The following is a 27,952-nucleotide window of genomic DNA, read 5'->3' on the forward strand; positions in this document are numbered from 1 at the left end:
CAGAGTGCGCAAAGCTACACATCATCACACTCTGAGCTGCAATCAGTCTGCTTCACCTCTTGTGAGTCACCCTGCACAAAGCGAAAATGGGAAAAATTAATGAACTCTTAAAGCGTGTTTTTGTTGGCTTCAACTCATTTTTTGCGGTAAGTGGAAACTTTTTATTGATCTCATTTTATTTGTTTACACTTAATTTTATTTGAATTACTATGTTGTATTTGGTTCACGGGGTTGGTTTTCCTTATCTTTTCTATTGTGGAGAAGAAACAAATATAAACACAAAACAAACAGGACCAGAGTTACATTAAGGACAAGAAAATAGACTTTTGCTAAAATTTTGATGTGCACCAAGAATGTGTACAAGTGAATATATTTGGACAAATTATTAATTTCTCAGTAAACTTCCCCAATCCAAAACCACCAGGACCTCTCTACATCCTGAAATGTAATTGAACAAAAAGTGTGAGGGAAAGTATAGAAAGTGAAGCTTAAAGAAGTTTTTTTTAAAAGTTGCTTGTAACAATTTTTTGATAAAGTAAAAGATAAATCTAAGTTTGAAATATTTAATGTGATTAAATGTGAGACTTTTTTATGTGTGTGGGTGTTTGGGCCAGCCAGAGCTCGATTTTTCAGCTCTTTGAGTCCCTCAAGTGTCTCAGAGCAGAAATGACAAAAGCTCTGATGAGGAATAAAAATGACAAATCCTGTAATCTTCTTTTGATCAAAACTAAACAAAAGAATCAAACATTTGACATGATACAACATAGAACAACAAGAGCCACTGCTGCCCTCCAGGTGGACTTAAAGGAACACAATTGGAATGATGTTTGTGCAAATGAAGACCCTAAGAGTGCATATGATGCATTCTTGTCAACTGTAAACTCACTATATGAAAAACATTGTCCTTTAATGCTTTAATGAAAATCACTAGAAAGCATCACAGATCAAATAAGCCATGGATCACAAAGGGGATAGAAGACGCATGTAAAAAGAAAAATAATCTATATAAGAGATTTATTAAACAGAGGACAAAAGATGCTGAAACAAAGTACAAGTCATATAAAAATAGATTAGTAAATATGATAAGAACTAGTAAGAAATAATATTACCACACATTATTGGAGCGAAGTAGACGTAACACACAAGAAACATGGAGTGTATTAAATAGTATAATCAAAAAGGGCTAAAAAAATAAGAATTATCCAGACTATTTTACAAAAGATAAAGATATTGTGCTTGATAAAACTAAAGACACTGCAAACGAATTTAATGATTTCTTTGTACACATTGGCTATAATTCAGCAAAAGAAATTCCAGAGTCAAGAAACAGTAATGAACTAAATAAACATATTACTCAGAATTTGTCCTCCATGGTGCTGTAACTAAATACTTAACATGGTGAAAACACTTACAAATAAAAAGTCAACTGACTGTTTTGGTATTGACATGATATTAGTTAAAAGTATTATATAATATACAGTACTTTTAAACATAAAGCAGAGATGTGTTTCTGTTAGAGGAGGAGAACTTGTGGAATAGTTATGGCAGTGATTTAAAAAGGTGTAGTTCATTTTCCTTGTTTAAAAACATGTTTAAAACTAGATTATTAGAAAAATATATAAATCAAGAATTAAAAGAGCAAAAATAATAACACTGAAACTCTTGGTTGTTTTGTTTTGATTATTGTTATGAAATTTAATTTAATGTAGTTAAATGTTGTTGTTTTGTTTTTTGTTTGTTTGTTTTGTTTTACTCTTTTGCTTCGAGCCTTATATACATGAGCTGCATGCCAAATGATTTTTTGTATAAAGGGTTGGCATAATAAGCATGTGTTTCAGCCAATACCTTTTGATTAGCCTTGTCGCGTGCTTTCTTGCTTTGTGGTAGATCTTTATTCTGTATTCATTGAGATATTTGAACGCTAATCAAATAAATAAATACCTCCTTTTTAAGTGATGGTATGACATGTGTCTTACATTTTCTAATTCTCATAACTTCATATGTTACTCTCTTTGAGGGAAACTCTCTTTCCCTCAAAAGCTTCACGTAAAATATAAAGTTCAGTGCAAAGAGTAGAATTTTAAATGCTCTGTATAAAAATGTAATTTGATGTGATTGCTTAACTTTCAAGTTTTTTTAAAAAAAAAGTGGTATTAATAAATAAATAAAACAGGCTACTAACATATTCTTACATACTGTAAATCTGTTTCTTCAGATCCTGGGATGTACACTTATTTACTTGGCAATTAAGGCCAGTGCCAGCAGCACGCAGGTAAAAAACAACAACATGAGTTTTGAATCCACTTCATGTTTTATGGTGTTCATCCACCTGTACCAATTCAGAAACAAGCCAGAGATTATTTGAATATAATAAAAATTAATTCATTTTATACAATCTGAAGTGAACATTGTGTAAAACAACACACTGAAAATTATGTTAGTTCTAAAGTCAGACCCTTTTGAAAATCCACCTTTAGTTCATGATCAGCGAAGAAAGAAAAGTATTACTGCAATGAGTTCAGGGAAATGCTACTATACTGGCATGAAATTCAATTCAATTCAGTTCAATTCAATTTTATTTATATAGCGCCAAATCACAACAAAAGTCGCCTCAAGGCGCTTTATATTGTACAGTAGATAGCACAATAATAAATACAGAGAAAAGCCCAACAATCATATGACCCCCTATGAGCAAGCACTTTGGCGACAGTGGGAAGGAAAAACTCCCTTTTAACAGGAAGAAACCTCCGGCAGAACCAGGCTCAGGGAGGGGCGGCCATCTGCTGCGACCGGTTGGGGTGAAGAAGGAAAACAGGATAAAGACATGCTGTGGAAGAGAGACAGAGATTAATAACAGATATGATTCGATGCAGAGAGGTCTATTAACACATAGTGAGTGAGAAAGGTGAGTGGAAGGGAAAAACTCAATGCATCATGGGAATCCCCGGCAGCCTACGTCTATTGCAGCATAACTAAGGGAGGATTCAGGGTCACCTGGTCCAGCCCTAACTATATGCTTTAGCAAAAAGGAAAGTTTTAAGCCTAATCTTGAAAGTAGAGATAGTGTCTGTCTCCCGAATCCAAACTGGAAGCTGGTTCCACAGAAGAGGGGCCTGAAAACTGAAGGCTCTGCCTCCCATTCTACTTTTAAATACTCTAGGAACAACAAGTAAGCCTGCAGAGCGAGAGCGAAGTGCTCTAATGGGGTGATATGGTACTACAAGGTCATTAAGATAAGATGGGGCCTGATTATTTAAGACTTTGTATGTGAGGAGCAGGATTTTGAATTCAATTCTGGATTTAACAGGAAGCCAATGAAGGGAAGCCAAAACAGGAGAAATATGCTCTCTCTTTCTAGTCCCTGTCAGTACCCTTGCTGCAGCATTTTGGATCAGCTGAAGGCTTTTCAGTGAGTTTTTAGGACATCCTGATAATAAAGAATTACAGTAGTCCAGCCTGGAAGTAATAAATGCATGAACTAGTTTTTCAGCATCACTCTGAGACAGGATATTTCTAATTTTAGAGATGTTGCGCAAATGGAAGAAAGCAGTCTTACATATTTGTTTAATATGTGCATTGAAGGACATGTCCTGGTCAAAAATGACTCCAAGGTTCCTCACAGTGTTACTGGAGGCCGAGGTAATGCCATCCAGAGTAAGAATCTGCTTAGATACCATAGTTCTAAGATTTTCAGGGCCGAGTACAATAACCTCAGTTTTATCTGAATTAAGAAGCAGAAAGTTAGCGGCCATCCAGGTCTTTATGTCTTTAAGACATTCCTGCAGTTTCACTAATTGGTGTGTGTTACCTGGCTTCATGGATAGATAGAGCTGCGTGTCATCTGCATAGCAGTGAAAATTTATGCTATGTCTTCTAATGATGCTGCCTAAGGGAAGCATGTATAATGTAAATAGAATTGGTCCTAGCACTGAACCCTGTGGAACACCATATTTAACCTTAGTGTGTGAAGAGGACTCTCCATTTACTTGAACAAATTGGAGTCTATTAGATAGATATGATACAAACCACTGCAGTGCAGTACCTGTAATACCTACAGCATGTTCTAATCGCTCTAATAGGATATTATGGTCAACAGTATCAAACGCAGCACTGAGGTCTAGCAGGACAAGCACAGAGATGAGTCCACTGTCAGAGGCCATAAGAAGATCATTTGTAACCTTCACTAAAGCTGTTTCTGTGCTGTGATGAGCTCTGAAACCTGACTGAAACTCTTCAAATAAGCCATTCCTCTGCAGATGATCTGTTAGCTGTTTGACAACTACTCTTTCAAGGATTTTTGATATGAAAGGAAGGTTGGAGATTGGCCTATAATTAGCTAAGACAGCTGGGTCTAGAGATGGCTTTTTAAGTAAAGGTTTAACTACAGCCACCTTGAAGGCCTGTGGTACATAGCCGATTATTAGAGAGAGGTTGATCATATTTAAGATCGAAGAATTAATTAATGGCAGGACTTCTTTGAGCAGTTTTGTAGGAATGGGGTCTAAAAGACACGTTGATGGTTTGGAGGAATTAATTATTGAAGTTAACTCAGAAAGATCAATTGGAGAAAAAGAGTCTAACTTAACATCAATGGTACTAAGAGTAGCTGTAGATAATATTACATCTGTGGGATGATTATTGGTAATTTTTTCTCTAATGATAAAAATTTTATTTGTGAAGAAGTTCATGAAGTCATTACTAGTTAACGTTAAAGGGATTGTTGGCTCAGTAGAGCTCTGACTTTTTGTCAGCCTGGCTACAGTGCTGAAGAGAAACCTGGGGTTGTTCTTATTTTCTTCAATCAGTGACGAATAGTAAGATGTTCTGGCTTTGCGGAGGGCTTTCTTATAAAGCAGCAAACTATTTCTCCAGGCTAAATGATGATCCTCTAAATTTGTGACACGCCATTTCCTCTCCAGCTTACGAGTTATCTGCTTTAGGCTACGTGTTTGAGAATTATACCACGGAGTCAGGTACTTCGGATTTGAGGCTTTAGTTTTCACAGGAGCTACAGTATCCAGAGTCGTACGTAGAGAGGAGGTAAAATTATTAACAAGATAATCGACCTCTGTTGGAGTAGCGTTCAGATAGCTGCTCTGCTCTATGTTGGTACAGGGCATTGAAGATGATAACAGTGGGTGGATTATATTCTTAAACTTAGTTACAGCACTTTCAGAAAGACATCTACTTTGATAAAGTCTACTCTCCACTGCTGTGTAATCAATTATTGTAAATGTAAATGTTATCAGGAAATGATCAGACAGCAGAGGGTTTTCAGGAAACACTGTTAAATGTCCAGTTTCTATGCCATATGTTAAAACAAGATCTAGAGTGTGATTAAAGTGGTGGGTGGGTTCTTTTACATTTTGAGAGAAGCCAATTGAGTCTAATAACAGATTAAATGCGATGTTGAGGCTGTCATTTTTAGCATCTACATGGATGTTAAAATCACCCACAATAATTATTTTATCTGAGCTGAGCACTAAATCAGATAAAAAGTCTGAGAAATCAGAGAGAAACTCTGTGTAAGGCCCAGGTGGACGATAGATGATAACAAGTAAGACTGGTTTCTGAGTTTTACAGCTGGGGTGGACGAGGCTAAGCATCAGGCTTTCAAATGAATTAAAAGTCTGTCTTGGTCTTTCGTTAATTAATAGACTGGTGTGAAAAATTGCTGCCACACCGCCCCCTCGGCCTGTGCTTCGGGATTTCTGGTAGTTAGAATGACTCAGGGGTGTTGATTCATTTAAACTAACATACTCATCCTGCTGCAACCAGGTTTCTGTAAGGCAGAGTAAATCGATTTGTTGATCAATTATTAAGTCATGTACTAACAGAGACTTGGAGGAGAGAGACCTAATATTTAATAATCCACATTTCACTGTTTTACTCTTTGGTTCAGATGTGGATACTGTATTGTTCTTTCTTTGTGATTTTTTATGTTTAAGTTGTTTATTGCTGGTTTTTAGTTTGTTTTTTGTCTTTTTGGGAGCTGACACAGTCTCAATGGAGATGGGTTTTTGGGGGGGTAGCAGGAGGAGAGAAGCTGCAGAGAGGCGTGTAAGACTGCAACTCTGCTTCCTGGTCCCAACTCTGGATAGTCATATTTTGGGGGGTTTAATAAATTGGTCCATATTTCTAGAAATGAGAGCTGCTCCATCCAAAGTGGGATGGATGCCGTCTCTCCTAACAAGACCAGGTTTCCTCCAGAAGGTTTGCCAATTATCTATGAAGCCCACATCGTTTCTGGGACACCACTCAGACAGCCAGCAATTTAAGGAGAACATGCGGCTAAACATGTCACTCCTGGTCTGATTGGGGAGGGGACCAGAGAAAACTACAGAGTCCGACATTGTTTTGGCAAAGTTACACACCGATTCAATATTGATTTTAGTGACCTCCGATTGGCGTAACCGGGTGTCATTACTGCCGACGTGAATTATGATCTTACTGTATTTACGTTTACCCTTAGCCAGCAGTTTTAAATTTCCTTCAATGTCGCCTGCTCTGGCCCCTGGAAGACAATTGACTATGGTTGCCGGTGTCTCTAGCTTCACATGTCTGAGAACAGAATCACCAATTACCAGAGTTTGACCCCCGGCGGGTGTGTCGCCGAGTGGGGAAAAACGGTTAGACACATGAACAGGTTGGTGGTGTACCTGGGGCTTCAGTTTAAGACTATGCTTCCTCCTCACCGTCACCCAGCTGCCCTCTTTCCCCAGCTGCTTGGGGTCTGCCGGGGAACAGCTAGCGGGGCCTACGCTATCTTCGGCTGCACCAGCTACAGGGGCCTGGCTAGCTACGGGTGAATGAAGGGTGCGAAGCCGAGTCTCCAATTCAGTAATCCTGGCCTCCAGAGCTGCAAATATGCTACATTTGTTACAGGTATCATTACTGCTAAAGGAGGCCGAGGAGTAACTAAACATCTGACACAATGAGCAGGAAAGTGCAGGAGGGACAGGTGAAGTAGCCATGGTGCTAACGAGTCGGCTACGAGCTAAGCTAAGCTAGCGAAACAGTAAAGAGACAGTGAGTGAATACTTTGGCTACAAATTAGGTAGTGAGTACACAGAAAGGGTGATTCAGATGAAGCACGTTAAGATTATACTATGAAGAAGGGATGTATCAAAAGATTTAAATTAAATTGCTAAGCAGAAAAGCTACTCAGAAACACCACTGTGTTTGAGCAGGAACAGGAAGTGATACTCTACCACAAAGCGAGCGAACACCAAGTGACAGCGCCACCAAGAGTGATGAATGTATTGCCAATTTAACCTGATAAGACGCATGCTTGATTCATCCCAGTAGAGGACAGGAATCAGCAGAAACTCAGGAGGGCTACTCCTGCTAACTATTATCAATGCTAGTACTCCCAAAACCCGAAGATGGTGCTAAATATTTAGAGCACTAAAGACAGAAGAAACATGAAAACATACAAAAGGACATGCCAGTGAAAATATTGAACAGGTTTGACAAACCTGCTGAGACAAACTTTAATGGCAGAAAGTAGTAGACGTAGCAGAGGAGTGCCAGGATAAGTAATCAAGAAAAATGTGCAAGGCAAAAATGACTTGACAAAAGAGTGAGATGGCCAAACAGGGGAGGTAGCTGATGTTTAATGCTGAAGAGTCCGGAAATTTGAGCAACATTTAATTATTTAGGATGCCTCAAATACCCAGAAACTCCACATATTGTGCACAAATTGATTTCTGATCTGAGAGAATGCTTTTGAGACAGCTTAAGATGGACTGAAAAGCCTGAACTGGCTAGTAAAGAATAAGTAAACCAATCGACAAGTGAACAATAAGAGAGATTTACCTAACGGAAGCTTCTGAGACAAACAGAAAAGGCCTGAGGGTTTTTTTTTTTATTGTCATGATTATGATTATTATTTCTATAATGTACTGAATGAACTTCTGTTCATTTAGTATCGAGAAGGTCACTAAATAGTACTAGACGCTGGTTTGAGCGCGGAGTCAAGGAGGCAAGGGTACATCTTTCGCCATCTTACAATGCTGTGATTGCAGCCATTCCCCAACTCTCTGTGAATGGTACTCACGGCCATTGATCAGTGTTCTTTGATCAGTGGGTTTTGGTCAGTGATTGTTGATCAATGGTCATGGGAATTTGCATAATTATGATTAAGGAACTGACCTCACAGCCCATTGTTCCTTCAGTGGGCTGGTTTCAGTCATTATGCAAATGTACTGTTTATAAGGTTTGGGGAAACCTGCAGTCAGCTGAGACTGAAGAAGTCACTTGGATGAGTGACGAAACGTTTCTCCCACAAAACGCTACGTCCAGATGAACAGATTCAACTTTTGGAGATTTACTTTCCTGGATGATTGAGAATGCATCAAGACGAGATAACTTATATAACCGATATATAATATTCACTGAGTTCTTTTGATTCCTCATAGGCATCTGATGAAAGAAAACATACTGCTTAGTAGATCATTTAACACTTTTATTCTCTTACAAAACATTACTAGAAGGGAGATGCGTCCTGCATGACACTCTGCCGCGGATCTCGAAATGGCGGTGTACGTCTAACAGTTTTATTACAGGCTGTCCCACTCTAGTCTAAACAACAGTGTTACACAAGCATTCAGTAATCACGTTGCATAGCGTACTCAGAGGTCATTGTCTATTAGCTGCAAAACATCTTTCTCAGCTCCGGCGAGTGTGCGACTTTGCCCTACTCCCTTCTAGTAAATTTCCACTTGCAGGTGGTTCCTTGTTATCAGCGTCTGCAGACTAGAGTGGGTGAGAGTCTCCAGCATTCTACCACTAAAAGACACATAGTCTAATACCTTTATTATCAGGGCCGCGTCCATTCAATACTACACTATATGACCATATGACACTTATTAATAAAAAGCACAGCATTGAGACACTTCAGATAATTTTCATCTTAACAGTACATATGCGCGTCAAGGCAGAGAAGAAAATACTTTTGGCAATATAGTGTATGCTTTTTAATGGTCACAGTGGCAACTAAACAACACCAGGAACTCCATATATTTAAGATGACACACTGCATATAAAACAAATTAAAATGACAAGTCATTGGTAAAAAAACATAGGATCAGTTTAGGAAGACTTCAGTATTGTTCACTACTTCAATCTTGGGAGGCCCGTGGATATAGACAAACCACAACACCTTTCAACACTGTCAGGATTGCAACTGCAAAGACTGAAAAGTTAGCATAAACAATAAAAATACCTCTCTAGTCTTCATATTTGGCATACTGCAGCATGCCGGAATAATGCTCTCCTTGCTCGGTATCTCCCTTGGGTTAACAGTCACTGCTAGTTGTCCTTTTAGTTTGCCTTTATTGGATTCATCAGATGTAATAAGACTTGTTCGATTCCTCAGACATCAAACAGTAAGAGGGTCCTAAGTTTTAATCTACCATCAGGCCTTTCTGTGTGGAGTTTGTTGTTTTCTTCTCCTCATGTCTGTGCGGGTTCTCTCTTCCCAAAGTCCAAACACATGCAGGTAGTGGGGTTACTTGGTGATTCTACATTATGATTGTGAATGGGAATGCTAGTCTGTCTCACTGTGTTAGTCCTGTCACAAGCTGACAACCTGTCCAGGATGCACACAGGAAGTGGCTGGCATAGGTTCTAGGATCTTGAAATGAAAAGCAGCTGGTTTGCATTCAATTCTTTAGCACTGAGCAAGGTTTACTCAGGACATGATGTGTAATCAAAGTAATTCTGTAAAAGCATGTATCTGAAATACATACTACTTATTTAGAAATGTTTAAAACAAAATGAAGTGGAGGACATGGAGTTTTTGTTTGGAACCAGGCAGCTATCCAGATGAAGTGGAGGCTGTAGCCAGGGGGAGTTTTTAAACTCTCAGTCAATAGAAAAAAACAGGATAGTTCTAATAACGTTATCACACCAGAAACATGAAGCAATGAAAGAGATGTCTTAATGGAGTGATGTTTTGGGTCACTGCTTTCAGCTAATCAAATATGCTTTCCATTTCAATTGGACTCCAGTACCTACCACCTCAAATATTTTAAATAATTTTAAATGTAACTGTAAGATACAAAATGTTTTTCATGGAAAGCTTTTAATTGTTTTTTGCCACAAAACATATTTGTAATATGTCACAGCTTTGTGTCTGTTAAAACTGGTCTGACTAAACCAATGCTAAAATATATAAAAATTCTTGTAAATTTAAAGTGCTACTTTAACATAACAATGCCATATTCATTTTGACAAAAGTGCTACTGTTGACAAGTTGCACGTAGGTCATGGTATGGCCTGGTTCAGGTTTTGAAATGCTTGAGCCATCGCCCATTATAGCTAGCTGGCTAGCAGTTTGAGGTGGACCGGAGAGTTGGACAGTTTTCTTTGATATTGTTAATTCCAACAAATAAAGAAATTAATCTTTGCTCATTTGTGTTTGTGTTATTTCCCCATCTTCCTGGAGGAGATGTCATCTATTGATATGCCAGGGTTGAGCTGGATATTGGTGTTTGCCATTGGTGTTCTCTGTGTCTCCATCTTGGGAATCTATGCTGCCTCCTCTGAGAAAGTCCTCGCACTCAAAATAGTAAGTACAAGAATCCACATCAAACAAGACAAGGAAGTAATACCTGTTTATTTTTTGTTGTTAATTTCACAATGAACAAAAGTAGAACAAAATGATGATTTGGTTAATGTTCTAAGTATTGTTCCACATACAGTTTGCAGGCCTCATGGGGATTGGAATGATCATCATGATGATCTTTGGCATCATTACAGCTGTTGAAAGAAACCAGGTCATCTGTTCTTTGTCTGGCACATCTGATGATGCCAATTTTGTTTTCCTCAATCCTATTAGTTTCTCTTTCTCTCTCTACACTAATACTATCTATCTGGGCATGCCTTCCATGTTACATTTGAGCTTTTAACAATTTAAATATTTAATTTTTAAATTTAATAATTTAATTTTTAATCCACACAGGGTCAAAACCATACATACAAGCTCAAATATGTACTTACACCTCTATTAACACTTGGTTAAAAATCTCTTAGCAAGTTGCACCACCACCACCACAGCAATACATATAATTGGGTCTCTCAGCTACAATTAATAAACCCTACCCCTGCTTACTCTACCCCTATGCTAATGCAATTGTTTTATTCATGAGCAGAAAGTAGTTTAATGCACAGAATCTTCTCTAAGCCTATTAGGGCTTTTTGTCCTTCTCTGTTAATTTTTTTGGTAATATATTCTCTCATTTGTCTATTGCGATGCTAAAGTGTTATTTTTCTTTCATAGTTGAAGGCTGCCTTCACAAGTCCCACGAGTGAAGAAGTGGGTGCCTACATGAAAAAACAAGAATTCACATCCTCTCTAAAGGAGCTACAGCCAACTGTAATGTTCTTTCTACTATTAACCTCTATGAGCGTACCCATTCTACTACCCCTAGAGGATTTTGGAGAAGCATACAAGATGTGATCAAAGAGTCTCATGAAATTAAAAAAAACCCCAAACATAACTACTTTGAATTTGGCCAAATTAAGCTTTAAGACTGTCTCCTTAAACATCTCTGAACTGCCTCTCTGCTGGCTGCTGCTATTTCTGATCACTTTGAGGAAGTTCTGCTCTGACAAGTTGCACTCAGGTATCTGCAACCGTGCGATGGATCTGTTTCAAAATAAGAGCGCTTCAGCTTTTGAGAAAGAAAATAAGTCACAGAAACCAAATCTGTAGATTTGAGTAGATGCTGAAGAAAGATTGTGGTGGTCAGCAGGTTCATCATAGCACATTCCATGGCTGCTTAAAGTCAATTTTTGAGTTCCTTGTTTCCTCACATTGCTACAAAAGAATTTGATGCTGCCAGTCTGACGCTATCCAACTTCATTATTATAAAAGAAAGACAAGCACATTCCTGGTCATGTTTTCAACTCTGTCAGCTGTTCCACTGGAAACTGGTTTGGTTTCTGGGTCAGATTGAGGTCTCACGTTTGAGAAGTCAAGTCTGTCCATAGTAAAATCATAAATTCGACTGTGCAAGCTGCAGAAATGGAACTTAGAGGAAGCGATTTAAACTTAGCAGTAGCAATGCAAGGCCCCAGAGATGCACATCTCTATGCAGCACAAACACATGGCATAAAATTTCAAATTTCAGTTACATAATATTTTCACCCTTGCAGTCAAATAAATGTTTAATTGCATCTGATACAGAAAATCGTTGACCATTTTCTGGACTTCATTGTTTTGCAGTTATAATGATGTTATACTCATCATAATGATAAAAACAAAATTGTATAGAATTTTTTGATCATTTTCAAGTCCCTCCCTCATTTTTTAACAGTTCGAATGCTGTGGAATAGTGAGCGCTAAGGACTGGGGTGACCAAATCCCCAACTCCTGTGAATGCAGGTCTTCAGGAGGATATGGATGCACATCAAAACCTGAGGTTGGTTTTATAAAACTGAACTGGAATGTCAGAGCCTTGCAGACACGGGCACTTAGAATTGCTACCTGGCCAGTCTTGACTATAAGGATATCATCAACCTACGACCTCGGGTATCCTGGTGCCACATTTTTTCAAAGTCAAAGTCAAAGTCAACTTTATTTGTCAATTCTGCCATATGTACAGGACATACAGAGAATAGAAATTCCGTTACTCTCAAACCCTAGAAGAAGTAGCAATGAACATTTAAATATAAGAGAGAGATTAAAAATGCAAGTAAAATAATTAAAAAGTAAAATTTGAATAAATACAGTACAAGCTATACAATATACAATATACAATATACAATATACAATATTCAGGTAACGGTAACGGTAGATGACATTCAGTGTAGACCAGGCAGGGTAGTGCAAATAGGCAAATAGTGCAAATGGAGATTTGGTAATGTACGGTAGGAGGTAGTGTAACAGAACAAAGTCTTATGAGGTAATGGCAGTCCAATGCTCCACAGGTGGCTAATAACTGGTGCAGGCCAGTGAGTGAGTCAGAGAGTGTGTGTGTGTGTGTGTGTGTGTGTGACAGAGTTCAGTGAGACCGTGGAGGAGAGAGGGGAGAGGGGGCAGAATCGGGAGGGAGTTAAGCTTCCTGACAGCCTGATGGATGAAGCTGTCCTTCAGTCTGCTGGTCCTGGCTTGGAGACTCCTCAGTCGCCTCCCTGACGGCAGCAGCTTGAAGAAGCTTTGCATTGGGTGCGTGGGATCAGCCGCTATGCAAAGGGCTTTTTTAGTGAGACGGGTGCTGTAAATGTCCTGGAGGGAGGGGAGAGAGACACCAATGATCCTCTCTGCAGCTCTCACTATGCGTTGGAGGGTTCTGTGACAGGACGCATTGCAGGCTCCAAACCACACAGTGATGCAGCTCGACAGGATGCTCTCTATGGTGCCTCTGTAGAAAGTGTACATGATGGGGGCTGGTGCTCCTGCTCTTCTTAGTTTGCGGAGAAAGAAGAGACGCTGCTGTGATTTCTTGGCCAGTGCTGTGGTGTTGTACGTCCAGGAGAGATCCTCTGTGATGTGCACACCCAAGAACTTAGTGCTGCTCACTCTCTCCACAGACGCTCCGTCAATGGTCAGAGGAGCATGTTGGGTGTGCATTCTCCTGAAGTCCACAACAATCTCCTTCGTCTTCTCCACATTCAGAGAGAGATTGTTGTCAACACACCACTTGGCCAGGCGTCTCACCTCACTTCTGTAGTCGGTCTCATCCCTGTTGCTAATGAGACCCACCACCGTTGTGTCGTCCGCAAACTTGATGAAGAGGTTGGAGCTGTATGATGGAGTGCAGTCATGGGTCAGCAGAGTGAAGAGGAGGGGGCTCAGCACACATCCCTGCGGGGCCCCCGTGTTTAAAATGATGGTGCTGGATGTATTACTGCCGACCCGTACTGCTTGAGGTCTTCCGGTGAGGAAATCCAACAGCCAGTTGCACAGAGAGGTGTTAAGCCCCAACTGGACCAGTTTTTGAGTGAGCTGTTGGGGGATTATAGTGTTGAATGCTGAACTGAAATCAATGAACAGCATTCGAACATATGAGTCTTTTTTGTCCAGGTGTGTGAGTGCTGAGTGGAGAGCAGTGGAGATAGCATCATCGGTTGAGCGGTTGGGCCGATACGCAAACTGGAAGGGATCCAGGGAGGGGGGCAGGACAGTCTTGATGTGTTGCATGACTAGTCGTTCGAAGCACTTCATCAGGATGGGAGTAAGTGCAACCGGACGGTAGTCATTAAAGCAGGAGGGAGATGACTTTTTTGGAACCGGAATGATTGTGGTGGCTTTAAAACATGTGGGGACGACAGCCTGGATAAGTGATATATTGAAGATGTCTGTGAAGACATCAGTGAGTTCCACCGCACAGTCTCTCAGTACACGACCAGGAATGTTGTCAGGACCCGGAGCTTTACGTGCATTGATCCTGGTGAGGGATCTCCTCACGCTGTCCGGGGACAGAGTCAACACCTGGTCGCCAGGAGGGGGTGGGGTCTTCTGTGCAGTGGTGCTGTTTTGGACTTCAAAGCGAGCAAAGAAAGTGTTCAGCTCGTTCAGCAGGGGGGTAGTGCTTATGCATGCACTTATAGACACCATTATGTTTGAACATGGCGTTTGTTGAGACGGTTGGAATCAGGAACCCCCTAAATACCCCACCCAGGGACTCCCAGAAGGTCAGGTACTCTGAACTTTTGTTTACGCAGACGACAGTCAGGACCTGATCCCTGATCCAAAGGAGCAGGGAACAATCCTTTCATCCACTGGGAAAAACTGTAATGTAAAGGTAGCAAGCCAGGGGATACCAAGATAATCACCCCAGCTCGTTGCCTCTCACCAAGGGCAATTCCAGACTGGCACATACTCCAGCCCTTCTCCTATGAAACTGGTTTCAAAGTCCAGGCCTGATTAGGTGAGCCCGATTATATCAAGCTGGCACCTCTAAACCACATGCGCTGACCTAGGCTCCTAGGAATCAGTCTACCAGGGTCTTTGCCCTTGGACAAAGCCTAGCACACACCAAGTTGATTTTTGCCTTTAAAGTTGCAGTATAACTTTCAAGGCTAAAAATATACTTTCACAGACAGGTAGGAGTCCAAACTATCATTAGCATTCTAGTGAATTCTTTTGTCACACATTAGGTGACCATTCAAAAATAAAAACACAATTCATTCAGTGATTTTAGTACAGTAGGCTTTGTGCCTTGTTTGTAAATCTGTTGTTTTCTAATCTCCCTATCATATGCCCCACAGTAGTTTATATTTTATAATATGTAACAGAAAATAAGGAATAGACTTTTTCTATTTTCATCCACATTTTGTTCTCGGTTTTTTGCAGGGGATCAGAGGCCCAGATCAAATCTATGTAAAGGTATCCAATCAGTTAAGCTACCAGTCAATGCAAATGCTATACTGTCTGCTTGTCAGTTTCTTCCAGATAATTACTATTTTTCCTCCTCTTCATCAGTCCTGTGGGGAGATCATCTTTTCATTGATGGATGGCTACATCAAGATCGGTATTGGCTTCTGCTTTGGATTTGCTGTTATAGCAGTAAGTGCCACTGTTGTTTTCCTTTGTAACTAATTTGTGCTTTTTAAGAAATTTTACTATTTAATAAAATAATATTTAGTGATACTGTACTACACTTGGTTGAGGTCTGCTTGGTCACCATTATTTATTAATCATACACAATGTTGGGAAGGTTACTTTTAAAATGTATTCCGCTACAGATTACAGAATACATGCCCCAAAATGTATTTTGTAACGTATTCCGTTACATTACTCAATGAGAGTAACATATTCGGAATACTTTGGATTACTTAATATATTATCATGCTTTTTACAACTACATGAATGTACTATTGCTGTGTGATTTATTACTATTACTGAAGGCTACTCGCCATACAAATAGCAACTATATTTTTAAATCTTACAGTAACAGTAGGGTGGACATTAGGTAAGGCTGCACTTTTTGCAGCGATCTCGTATAGAAAACTATTCCGTGCGTATATAAAACAGGTTCGCGATTCCGAACCGTAGTAAAGGGACCTCTGGCTAACATGTCGGGTTTGTGTCGGGCTTGTAGCCGAAAACTAGCTAGCTAACTAGCTTGTCTGGGTCAGCTTTGCTAGCGAGAGACACGAGAGTTGATGAAAGGCTGCTCCAACGGAATTTATTGTTTTGGAGGAAAATACGAACACAGTGTACAGTTGAGTCTTAATAGCTTACTTACAACTGGGCTCATCAGGTGGAATTACCAAAAGTAGAGAGAGCAAAGCCTAACATATGAAACAAGAAAAGACCGCCGTGTAATCCATTTATTTCAACAACGTAACTGTATTCTGAATACCACCTTTTAAAACGGTAACTGGAACGGAATACAGTTACTGATATTTTGTATTTTAAATACGTGACGCCGGCACATGTATTCCGTTACTCCCCAACACTGATAATACAGATCTAAAAACAAGTATCTAATATTTAAGACCATTTCCACTGTGACAGTTTGAACTGTGAATCTTAAGTGTATTAACTTCAGCGTATAGCAAGTTGATACAGGTAGCATATCTCCCACCACATACCTAGTAACAAGCTTCAGAGTAAAAGGTAGTCATTGCAATGTTGGAGCAATAGCAGTTATATCATTATACTCCTCAGTGGGTCTCACCACTACCATTATTGAGCTGCACTTAAAAAAAAAATCTGAGTCTTTTGTGAACTAACCACCTGTTCATCTGCCTGTCTTTATAGCTGCTGGGCCTGCTCATTACCATCTTCATGATTCATCAGGTCAAACATAATGACACTGCTGGAACCGTTTATGCCATGAGGAGCTACTGACACAAAGATCCGCACACTTATGTTCTCTGACTTTAACCTTTGCAGCTTTCCTAAGTTAGGCTGTAACAAACAGACTCAGAGGTTAGGACACGGTCGTGTGTTTTTTATGGTACCGTGGCATGCTGCAGCACTTTTCTCTCTCGCAGCTTTTTTATGTGCAACATAAAAAAACCAAACATGTTTTTTTTTTTTCAAAATCCTCATATCACTTTTATGTTGTTTGATGTCACGTAGTATTGTAGTAATCTTATGCAGATACATTTTAGAAAGTATACTGAAACTCCAAATCTTTTTTAATCTGTGGAGAATTAAGTTGTTGAGGAGGATAGTAGATTTTACTGGTTGTTGTCAAAAAAAGAAGAAAACAAGTGAAAACTTCAACTAAATTTAATTTTGGAAATTTCCAGTTAAATTTCTGGATGGTGTCAAACGGAAGAAAAAAGCTGAAGGACATGACTCATACATCACGAGACAAAAAGTCTTCTCTTACTTTAAATCTTATTGGAGGTAATTTTTCTAGCACTATGGTGGTATAGGAAACAAAAAACATCTTAGTTACAAGCTAGTTAACTTCTTTATCAACTGGCAAGTTTATTGTTTATTTCAAAAAGGAGGTTAATAATCTTTATTATTATTATTATGTTCACATTAAAGCCAAAACCTCCTCGCATTAAATGATCCAGTCAGAATGGCATTTAACCTGACACCTGCCTGTGATTGTAAAGGAATATAAAAACAATTTAATGTATTTAAAAAATTATTTTGTTGTTTCTTTGGATGCAGGAAGCACTTCAGTCATAGTTTCATTTTAAAATAGTTTTTCTGTGGTTATTCAATAGTTGAATTGTAAAACCAAACCAAAACAAAGCATTGTCCAGTTAAGGTGCATTTGAGTAAACTGAGCTTTTGTCAGAGCTCCTGGGTCGTTTTGAGTTCATTTGTTCTTTGCCCTTGCTTAAGAGATTTCTTAACCATTTTTCAGTGTTCTTGTAATTATGTTTTTGGTTATATGCTGGAGCTTTAGGTTTTGGATGATAATTCAGTCCTTGAATCTTAGTAAATGTCTTTTTCCACTAAGTATTCTTCTTAAGGGTTTGGTTGCCTTCCCTGTGTCTTGTCCAGTCTCTAGTCTGTGTTCCCTGTGATTTCTGTGTCCCTTCCCCGATGTACAGGTTAGTTAGTTCCTGGCTCCAGCGTTACCTGAATTTCGTAGTGTAATGTTTTCGTATTTCTGCATTAAAGTCGCTTTTTAAGTTTAAGCCTTCTCTCGAGAGTCCTGCATTTGGGTCCACCTTCAGCCTGCCTCATGGCTACATGTGACAGCATGTGTGTACTAGAAAATTACCACTAAAACATTTATATCTGTGTAGGTTCTCAGTCGTCCAGGTTATGGTAATCTAAGGAGCTTGGAAAGAAAAGCAACTAGACTTCTTTGAAATTCTTGAAGATGTTTCATCTCTCATCCAAGAAACTTCTTAATTTCTAAGACCAAATGGTGGAGAGTCTCATATTTTAAACCCTACTGTGAGTTGCCCATAAAGAGGCTCATTGACCTACTATTGATCATGTGCCTAATCACATCACAGCCAAGGTGTGAAAATGGGTGTTGAAAGATTTTATTATGTTTATGTTTAGAAGTACATTTCATTTAAGGTTTTCTAGATGTGTTTGCTCTTTTTACTAGAGAAGTTACATTGTGCAAGCTCAACAGGAAGCCTGCACACTGTGCAAGCTCAGCAGGAAGTCTGCACAGTTGTATGTTATCTCTTCCTGCATGTTTCTGAGACGCAAACATGCTTGAGTATAAATAAAGGCTGACAACTGCTCCAGTGTGTGAGTCTCCTTCGAGCTCTCACCCGTGTGCACGTTAATTTGTAAAACCTGTCTGGGTGTCATTTATTCTAACCTGAGTTACATTACAGGGAAACTCCCTACATTTCTTGGTCCTCCGAGCCGGAGGAACATAACACTTTTGTGTGATCCCACGGGAAAACCTCATCGAGTCCTGACGTCGTGAGAAGCCCGCGCTGAAGTCTGTCGAAAGCTCCTGTCTAGGTACAGGATAAAAGACCAGAGACGTGAATTCGGGTTCTGGCCAGCGTTTTTAGAAGTGGTCCACGACGGTGGGGGTCGATGAGGAGGACCTGACAACCCGGCAATAACTCAACAAGCAGGTGAATATTGACACTCTGAGACACGTTGCGTAAAACCGTGTAAGCTCGCCCAGAGGGGCTGGTAGCATGTAAAAGCTCGCCTGAAGAAGGCTGGTAGCATTTTAAAATAAAATAGAGCTCGTCTGAAATAGGACTGGTAGCTCCCCTGTAGTGGGTAAAGTTAGCGCGCGCATAAAGGTATTTATTGTTTTATTTTTGTGTTGATGGAATAAGTTGATTTTACAGCACAATAAGGAGGCTGAACTATTCCATTAATTTGATTACTGTTGGCCACCCAAGTACTGGTGAAGAGAGAAAAAGGTCGTGTTTTATCACGTAAAGCTGACACCGCTTTCAAGAATAGCTTGAAAGTAGAAGGCGGTGTCAACTACCTCTCTCGATTCTCGTGCCAGAGAAGGTGCCGCAGTTGTGTAGTTGTAAAGGATTAAAATGGGTAACGAAGCTTCAAAACTCACTGCTGACGAGCAGTGGTTAGAGAAAAAATGTCCAGGCGCCAGACAAATTAGTGCATGTAGATGGAGAAATCCAAAAAAAACTAAATGTCCCACATGGGAGGGAAAATGTAGCCCCTCCGCATTGACTAAATTAAAAGAAACCCTCCAAGTAGAAATAAATACTGAAAAGAATCCAAAGAAGAAAACAAAACGTATTCAAGAGTTGCAATATTTTAAAGCATGGAAAGAGGAGGAAGAAAGACGTAGTGAAAATAGACAAAAAAAGCAAAAGAAAAAAGAAACAGCGTTACAAAGCCCACAGCCACCCCCTTATGTATCAATGCCGTCAGCACCAGAACCGCAATCAAAAAATCCGTTTATCAACCAACCTAACCCCTATGCTCAAGCCCGAAACGCATTAAACTGTATGACTGTAAATAAAAATCCACAGGAAGACATAGGGAAAGATCCGTCAGGCAGGGACATGGGAGGAAGTGTTGACCCCCCAGGACCCTTTGAATTATTCTCAATGATAGCCACACCTAATCCTAGATTTGGACAGCTGACCGGTGGTGCAAATAATGAGCGAGATGAGAACCCAAACATATTTGTTTTTAGACCATGGTCACAAAAAGATAGACAGAATGTACTCAAAGATGTCCCACCTTTAAATGAAGGCTTCATACAGTGGAGAGAAGCTGTCAAGTTAATTAGAAGACAGTGGTATTTAAATGGCCATGAAATGCTCCAAGTGATACAAGACTTGTTAGGATTAAAAATGGGAACAGTGAGGGAAGATTTTACAGGATCAGACGAACATGGTAGGGCCCTAGCAGAGGTGGGACCAAGTCATTGTTTTGCAAGTCTCAAGTAAGTCCCAAGTCTTTATCCTCAAGTCACAAGTCAAGTCTCAAGTAAAGTTAAGCAAGTCAGAGTCAAGTCGTAAGTCAAGACAGACAACCTTCAAGTCAAGTCCCAAGTCCGAAACTTTGAATTTCAAGTCCTTTCAAGTCTTTTTTTTAACCCTCTGGGGTCCCGGGTATAATTGGCCGTTCTTGACTACTTTTGATTTTACATCTATATTTCACTTTTAAAATATGTTTTTCTTGCCTTGTTTGGTATCATTATTTACAGCACAACCTCAAATATCTGAAATTTGAGTTATTTTTTTCATTTTGGTATACTATATTAGCACAGTTGATCTAAATTCAGACAAAAAATTCAGAATCCGAGTAGAAAAAAGTTATATTTTTTTACATGTTTAACGAATCATTTTCATAACTTGAAAAGCAAATAGAAATTGTACATTTCTAAAAATTATGCACAAGTTTTCCAAACAACAAAGTTATATGGTACTATTTACCTAAAAATGCAGCCAAGGCCTCAGGCGTTTTTTATATAACCATTTAAATCTATTTACAGAACAATCAGGTGTGCTGCATCAAATAAGAAGGCACACAAATTATTTGTGCCAGTCCAAAAAATGTAGTTTGTGTTCAGTATAAGACAGAGGAGAACACCACAGACCTAAACCCTGCAGGTCTGACAACTGGAGGTGCAACAGTCCAGTTTTCTATGTGGAGACAGCGTTTACACTGGAATCTGCCTTTGACAGCTTTTTTAGATCAAATATGAAATTCAGCAGTCTAACTGACACACAATACAAAACAATAACTACACAACAAACTAACTCTAGCCTCCAAACACGCTAAACGTCACTAATGTCTCACATATGAAAACTCTCTCTCTCTTTCTTTCGCTCGCCCGCTTTCCGTCGTGGGTGTCACTCCTAAAAACTTCCCCTTCTCCCTAAACAACCAAATGTCACATGTTGCCTTATCATTTTTTTGATTGGCTGACATGGTAAACTCTAACACCAATAGGGAAGGGGTGTTTTTTCTTTTTCTTTTTTCACTCGCAAGTGGAGAGCGTATGCTAGGCTGTCTGTAGTAAACGCCGTTTTTGTCTAGCATCCCTGTTGAGAATAACCTTTGCAAATAAACAACAGCTAATAACATAAGATCAAAATATTTTATTTGATGTATTGACATAAATGACAGAAGAAAAAGGCCATGTATAGCAGGACTACTCAATTACACACTAAGGTGGGCCAGATTTTCTAACCAAAAAAAAATTTCCCTGGCTCAGACACGCAAAAGTTAAACACGACCATACACTAATTGCAAATTAAACACAGTGATTTTGAATTGTGATGTGATGGTAAAATAAATATTTGTCAGTCTAAACTGGGTTAAATCTACGGGGTTAATGATGGGGAGGAGACGGACAGAAACTCTCTTCCCTGAGTACAGCTACAGAACCCACTTTCTGAAACGGACCCTGCTCACCATTCACCGACAATTCTGAGCTAACAAGTTGCATGTTATTCTTGGATGCGCTTGCAGGACCGGATTTAAAATAGCATGACAAACATATCATACCTGTTAAAGCCAAACAGTATCATCAACGTAGCCCGAAGAACATTTGCTAATAAGATGAAGTTAGCTAAGTCAGCTATTTCATCGTAGCAAAAAAAAAAGAAAAAAAAAAAGCACCACCTACCGTTCTTTATTCAACTTCAAATGTCGGACAAAGTTGGAAGTTGTTCCATCTCCGTCTGTGATTCTCTTCTTGCATGTTTTGCATATTGCATTTCGTTTTTTGTTGACTACTTCGTAGTTTATGTACCCGAAAGAAATTACTCTTGGAAGCATTTTTGGCTCGAGCGTTTTTGTTCTTGTTTTTTTCAAATCTGGTTAATTTGATTGGCTGTGCTACAGCCCACGCTCAAATACATACGGAGTGTGGTAAGAATGAATGAATGAATAAAGTGAATTAATGGTCCACACTTTTTATATAATATGTATGTTAAATTTTAGATTTGGGTAAAATATCAAGTCTTTTCAAGTAAACAGGTTCAAGTCCAATTCAAGTCCCAAGTCACTGGTGTAAAAGTCCAAGTCAAGTCACAAGTCTTACAACCTCTTTTCAAGTCAAGTCTAAAGTCATAAAATTAATGACTCGAGTCTGACTCGAGTCCAAGTCATGTGACTCGAATCCACACCTCTGGGCCCTAGCTCCTGTATCTGCTGACTTACAAACTGCCATAACACACTTGTATGAGCGGATTAGAGTCCGCCTGGCCCCCAGAGCAGATTATGCAAAAATAGGAGAAGTAAAACAAAAGGAAGCCGAGACAGCACCAGACTTCCTCGACCGGCTACGCCCGGTTTTTAGACAGCATTCAGGCCTAGATTATGAAGAAGGCCCAGAGAGACCATACGAACAGCAATTAAAGAACGCATTCTTAAACGGTCTCCTTCCCCCAGTTAGAGCCCATGTTGAAAAACACTGGGTGACAATGAACACCGGTAACCTAACAGATGCTCTGCAGTATGCAGAACATGCAACCCGAGTGCTAAAAAAGAAAGAGAAAGGAGGTGTTTTCACTGTGGATCCTGAAACAGGATTCGTGGCATTTGCTGGTGGATACAGAGGACAGAGACAGGGACAGCAGAGGAACAAAGGAAGGAGAAGAGCAGGTTTCAGAGGAGATAGAAGGGACAAAAATGATAGAGACAATCGCTGTTATAACTGCGGAAAGGAAGGACACTTTGCAAGAGACTGTAGGAATAGAAGTGAGGATCAGAGTAAGTGACTAGAACAGGAAACAGAAGAGGAAACAGAAATTTTCAACATAGAACAGTTGCTCCTAGGTTCTGAACACAAACCCACAGTAACAATCCATGTCAGTGGCCAACCTTGTGACACTGGAGCATGTAAAACCGTGCTAAATCAAAAGCCCAAAAATTTTAAATACTCAAGTGACACCCTGATAGTTAAATCTGCGTCAGGCCACACCAGTGTTAAATCATTAACAGAAGGATTGTTGCTAGTACACAAAGAAAGCGGCAGAAGTTGTAAGAACCAATGTATATATGACCCATCCTGCCCAGTCAACCTTTTAGGGAGAGATGCTTTAGAAAAACTAAAGATCGGTGTAGTGCCAGGGCCAGAGGGCATGTATGCTAAACTAATGTTGCATGAAAAGCAAAGTCCTGAGGCCGGTCAGCTTACTGTGTGTGAAGGACAGGGTGAACCCCACTATTATTGGACACTAGACCTGCCTCCATTAGAACCCTTGCAGCATATAGCAAATCGCTATTTGCCAACTCATTCAAGAAAGCTAGACTTTACTGATTACCACAACACCTTAAGGTTCAAACAAAGCCCAGGTCATGACTCCATATATGACCAACAAGTGCACAGACTAGGACCGCAGAAACTCACACTGCAACACCTTTATGTTACCCAAAGCGGCAACGCAGTGTGTTCTGTAATACAGCCAGAAAAGGTACAAGAGCTAAACAGGATGCCAAAACCACATGTGTCAGTAGCACGCAATGACAATACAGACTGGAAAGACTTAGGCCGTATCCTCACTCAGGTTGAAAGGGACAGATATGAGACAATTGAAGAAACACATGAAGGGTGGTTTCAGGGCCGTAGAACAGGATGTATGAGGTACACATTAGGGTGGGTACTCACAACACAGCCAGCAACCCACATGACTGACTGCGCAGATGCACACATGCACGAAGTTAGTGAGGATTGATACACACTCTCTTTAGAGCAACATCCAGAACTAGAAGAACTACCTGCAAAGCTGTGGTCTATAGGACCAACAGACGTAGGACTAATTAAAGGAGCAGATCCTGTTGTAGTAAAAACTATCACAACTTACAGGCCAGTAAAACCACAGTATCCCCTCACAACAGAAGCCAAAGCAGGAATAAAACCAGTAATTGCAGACATGGAATAGGCAGGCATCTTAATAAAAACAACTAAAGTAACCTGTAACACACCTATTTTCCCAGTGAAAAAAGCAAATACGGGAAAGTACTGTCTAGTACAGGGGTCGGCAACCCGCGGCTCCGGAGCCGCATGTGGCTCTTTAGTCCTTATAGTGCGGCTCCGGGTGGTTTGGGAAAATAAATTAGAAGTATTTCGCTGAAGTGTATTTTATTTATGTTAGTTCTTTTAAATTTGTAGTTCTAAATTGGAAGATTATTGTGATATTGAAATATAAATATAAAATTATATTCTATTATTTTTTCCTCACTCAATATAAGCGTCACACTCGCGGAAGCCGGTATTCCCGCCGAAACACCGTGCATTTATCGAGACTTTCAACCCCAGGTAGGCCAATTATGGATCTTCGGATCCACATTATGTCAGCAGCTCCACCGTGAACTATGTTAAAGACAAACACTGCTCATGCCTCACAGACGACAGATGACAGCTTACAGTCCTGTGTAAACGTGATTGCGGGTGCCGCTCAGGTGCGTCCGCCTCCCCTGCAGCGGCGCTGCAGACCACGCCCCCGCCGCACGCATTAACCAGGTAAAATACATATTTAGGCAGAATTTTGCAAATATCTATTTTTAATTTTTCAGCAGCATAGAGCTTTTTTACCAATTATTTTTTAAAAGTCAGGTCAAGGCTCCAACAGCCCAAAGGAGACATAAGGGAGGCGGCTCACAACAGTTTTTGTTTGCTACATGGATCATTTTAGTTCAGCTGGGTGTCTTTGCTTTTGTTATATTTCTTTAAGAGTTCAAAATGTGTTGATTACATAAATAAAATGTAATTTTCTCTGTAGCACTTCGTGGATTTCATAAGCAGCACACTTTGCCTCACCTCACCTTACCTTGTTCACACAAAGGAAAAAAACAATATATACAGTGTTATCTTCATTTTAGATGTCAAAAAGTATTTGCGGCTCCCAGTGTTTTCTTTTGTGTGGAAACCGGGTCCAAGTGGCTCTTTGGGTGTAAAAGGTTGCAGACCCCTGGTCTAGTACATGACCTCAGAGCAATAAATGAAGTAACAGAACAAATCCCGCCTGTGGTAGCAAATCCACACACACTTCTGAATCAAGTGACCCCCAAGGAACAGTGGTTTTCAGTTATAGATCTGTCAAATGCATTCTTTTCTGTACCACTGCACCCTGACTCGCAGCATCTGTTCGGGTTCACCTTTGAGAGTCAAAAGTACACATACACAAGGTTACCTCAGGGTTTTCAGAACAGCCCCACCCTGTACGCAGAGGCTCTAAAAAAGTCCATGTCACTGTGCACACTCCCCGCGCCGGGGCAGTTTCTCTTGTATGTAGATGATATACTCATCACAGGGTACACACAAGCAGACTGCAAAGCAAACACAATGACAGTGTTACACCATTTAGTTGAGCAGGGCCATAAAGTCTCACAGCACAAACTACAACTGTGGAGCCCAAAGGTCACATACCTCGCACACACACTCACAGGGGAAGGGAAAACACTGTTAGACAGCAGAAAACTAGCAGTACAAAATGCTCCAAAACCACTCACGAAGCAACAAATGATGAGCTTTTTAGGTCTTTGCAATTATTGTAGAAGTTGGATACCTGAATATGCTTCCTTAGCTCAGCCTTTGCAGAATCTAATTTATGGTAAAAATCTAGCATTGAAAGATAAATTAGAATGGACACCAGAAGCAGAAAAAGCGTTCAGCAATCTAAAACTCGCACTCCAAACACGTACAGTTTTAGCATTGCCAGATTATGACAAACCTTTCTACTTGCATGTAGACGGAGGTGCAGGCTACATGAAGGCTGTTTTAACGCAGGCCTTCGAGGAAAAGCAACGTCCACTTGCATTTTACTCGTGCAAATTAGACTCGGTTGCATCAGGTTTGCCTACGTGCGTGCAGGCCTGTGCAGCTGCAGCAGAGGCAGTTAAAAAGTCTGCTGATATCGTTCTGGGACACACATTGATTATCAAAGTCCCACATGCTGTAACCTCCATCTTGTTGCAAGCAAATTTGTCTTATCTCACACATGCAAGACAACTTTCCTATGTAGGCATTTTGCTTTCACAGTCACATATCAAAATTGAGAAGTGTGGCCAGTTAAACCCCAGCACACTTCTCCCCACTCTGCAAGATGGTGACGCACACTGCTGTATAAAGAAGCTAGATGAGGAAACAAAACCACGCGCTGACATTTACAGCACACCACAAGCTGGTTTCGTTAACGTCTTTGTAGACGGTTCAGCGTTCAAAAATAGCTTCGGGCGAAACTGTGTAGGTTATGCAGTAACCACAGCAGACACAGTTTTAGAAGCAAAAGCACTAACTTCCTCACACTCTGCACAAAGCGTAGAACTTACAGCTGTTATACGTGCATGTCAACTGCATGAAGGACAAGACATAAACATACACACTGACAGCCAGTATGTTTTTGCAGCAGTACATCATTTTGCAAAAATTTGGCAGAATAGAGGTATGATTACTTCTACTGGCAATCCAGTGCAACATGGAAATCTTTTAAAGGCACTGTTGGAAGTGATAACATTGCCAAAACAGTTAGCATTATGTAAATGTGCTGCACACCAGAAGGACAACTCAGAGGTCACTAAAGGCAATAACTTCGCAGATCAAGCCGCAAAAGCAGCAGCACAACAAACAATAGACACATTAATGTCTGAATCCTCAATGCAAATACCACTTGATGTGCTTAAAAACGAACAAAAAGCCGCACCAACTGCAGAACAAAAGAAATGGTTAAAATGTGGTGCACAGCTAGAAAATGATTTGATGACTTGTAATGGTAAACCAATACTACCAAAATCCCTACACAAAACAGCAGCATTAGTGACACACGGTTTCACTCATGTGTCAACAGGAGGAATGATAGATATACTTTCTAAACATTTCTTTACTCAAAATTTCGAAAATTCAGCAAAGGAATTTGTCAGAACATGCATGATTTGCCAAAAACATAATGCACAGGGAAACCTCAGACCAAGAAGAGGTAACTTTCCCACACCACCTCATCCTTTTCATACAATCCACATGGATTTTATTGAACTAAATGAATGCCAAGGCTCAAAATACGCTCTAGTGATTATAGACGTATTTTCAAAATGGCCAGAAATTTATCCAGTAAAAAAAGCAGACGCCATCTCAGTAGCAAAATGTTTGTGCAACCATTTCACTCCAACATATGGCATCCCCACTCTGATAAGATCAGACAATGGGACACATTTTGTTAATGAAGTAATCAGCAAGGTCTCTGAAGCACTAGGATTCAGCATCAAACACCACTGTGCTTACCACCCACAAAGTGCCGGACTAGTGGAAAGAACTAACGGCACGATAAAACAGAGACTGAGAAAATGCATGGAAGAAACAGGGAGACCATGGCCTGAGTGTATAGGCCTGGTAAAAATGTGGATGAGACTGACACAAAGTTCTCAGAAACTCATACCTTTTGAAATCATTCACGGTAGACCATTTCCACTACCAATCACAAGTGAGCCCATAGATAAGTCAATAAGAGAAACTACACTAGCTGAATGGATGACTAAATTGCTTGTAAATAAAGAGATTGTACTAAACAACCAACTGCCGAGTGATATCTCTCCAGTGTCTTGCAGGTTGAAACCAGGTGATTGGATCCTGATCAAAGTACTCCAAAGGAAAAATTGGAGCTC

General features: G+C 40.1%; 2 protein-coding genes across 5 annotated transcripts; both read left to right on the plus strand.

Moving 5' to 3' along the window:
- On the plus strand, nt 1-27,914 carry LOC102076081 (tetraspanin-8). Of its 4 annotated transcripts, none has more exons than XM_025899877.1 (9): nt 1-146; nt 2,216-2,272; nt 10,451-10,573; nt 10,707-10,781; nt 11,285-11,380; nt 12,324-12,428; nt 15,305-15,337; nt 15,434-15,517; nt 27,886-27,914. In XM_025899877.1, the coding sequence occupies exons 1-9, from the start codon at nt 87-89 to the stop codon at nt 27,898-27,900; spliced, it is 648 nt and encodes a 215-aa protein (XP_025755662.1). In that variant the 5' UTR covers nt 1-86; the 3' UTR covers nt 27,901-27,914. The 4 variants fall into 4 exon arrangements, with proteins under 4 accessions (XP_025755662.1, XP_019202841.1, XP_019202840.1 ...); XM_019347296.2 differs by lacking the exon at nt 27,886-27,914 and adding an exon at nt 18,730-19,225; XM_019347295.2 differs by lacking the exon at nt 27,886-27,914 and adding an exon at nt 16,718-18,723.
- LOC112842697 (uncharacterized) lies at nt 19,644-24,313 on the plus strand. Its single transcript, XM_025899876.1, has 2 exons — nt 19,644-20,244; nt 22,489-24,313. Exons 1-2 carry the CDS (start codon nt 19,756-19,758, stop codon nt 23,071-23,073), a joined length of 1,074 nt encoding a protein of 357 aa, XP_025755661.1. The 5' UTR covers nt 19,644-19,755; the 3' UTR covers nt 23,074-24,313.
- Nucleotides 27,915-27,952: the final 38 nt, after the last annotated feature.

The sequence above is a fragment of the Oreochromis niloticus genome, linkage group LG17, assembly GCF_001858045.2.
Source record: "Oreochromis niloticus isolate F11D_XX linkage group LG17, O_niloticus_UMD_NMBU, whole genome shotgun sequence".
NCBI classification, from domain to species: domain Eukaryota; kingdom Metazoa; phylum Chordata; class Actinopteri; order Cichliformes; family Cichlidae; genus Oreochromis; species Oreochromis niloticus.

Excerpts from the sequence above, each read along its gene's own strand:
- LOC112842697 (XM_025899876.1), top strand. The coding sequence starts at position 19,756 with ATGCCGTCAGCACCAGAACCGCAATCAAAAAATCCGTTTATCAACCAA. Across the intron at positions 20,245-22,488 it reads CAGACGAACATGGTAGGGCC|CTAGCTCCTGTATCTGCTGA; the intron begins CTAGCAGAGGTG and ends CACCTCTGGGCC.
- LOC102076081 (XM_019347295.2), top strand. The coding sequence starts at position 87 with ATGGGAAAAATTAATGAACTCTTAAAGCGTGTTTTTGTTGGCTTCAAC. Across the intron at positions 2,273-10,450 it reads CCAGTGCCAGCAGCACGCAG|GAGATGTCATCTATTGATAT; the intron begins GTAAAAAACAAC and ends ATCTTCCTGGAG. Across the intron at positions 15,338-15,433 it reads CAGATCAAATCTATGTAAAG|TCCTGTGGGGAGATCATCTT; the intron begins GTATCCAATCAG and ends CCTCTTCATCAG.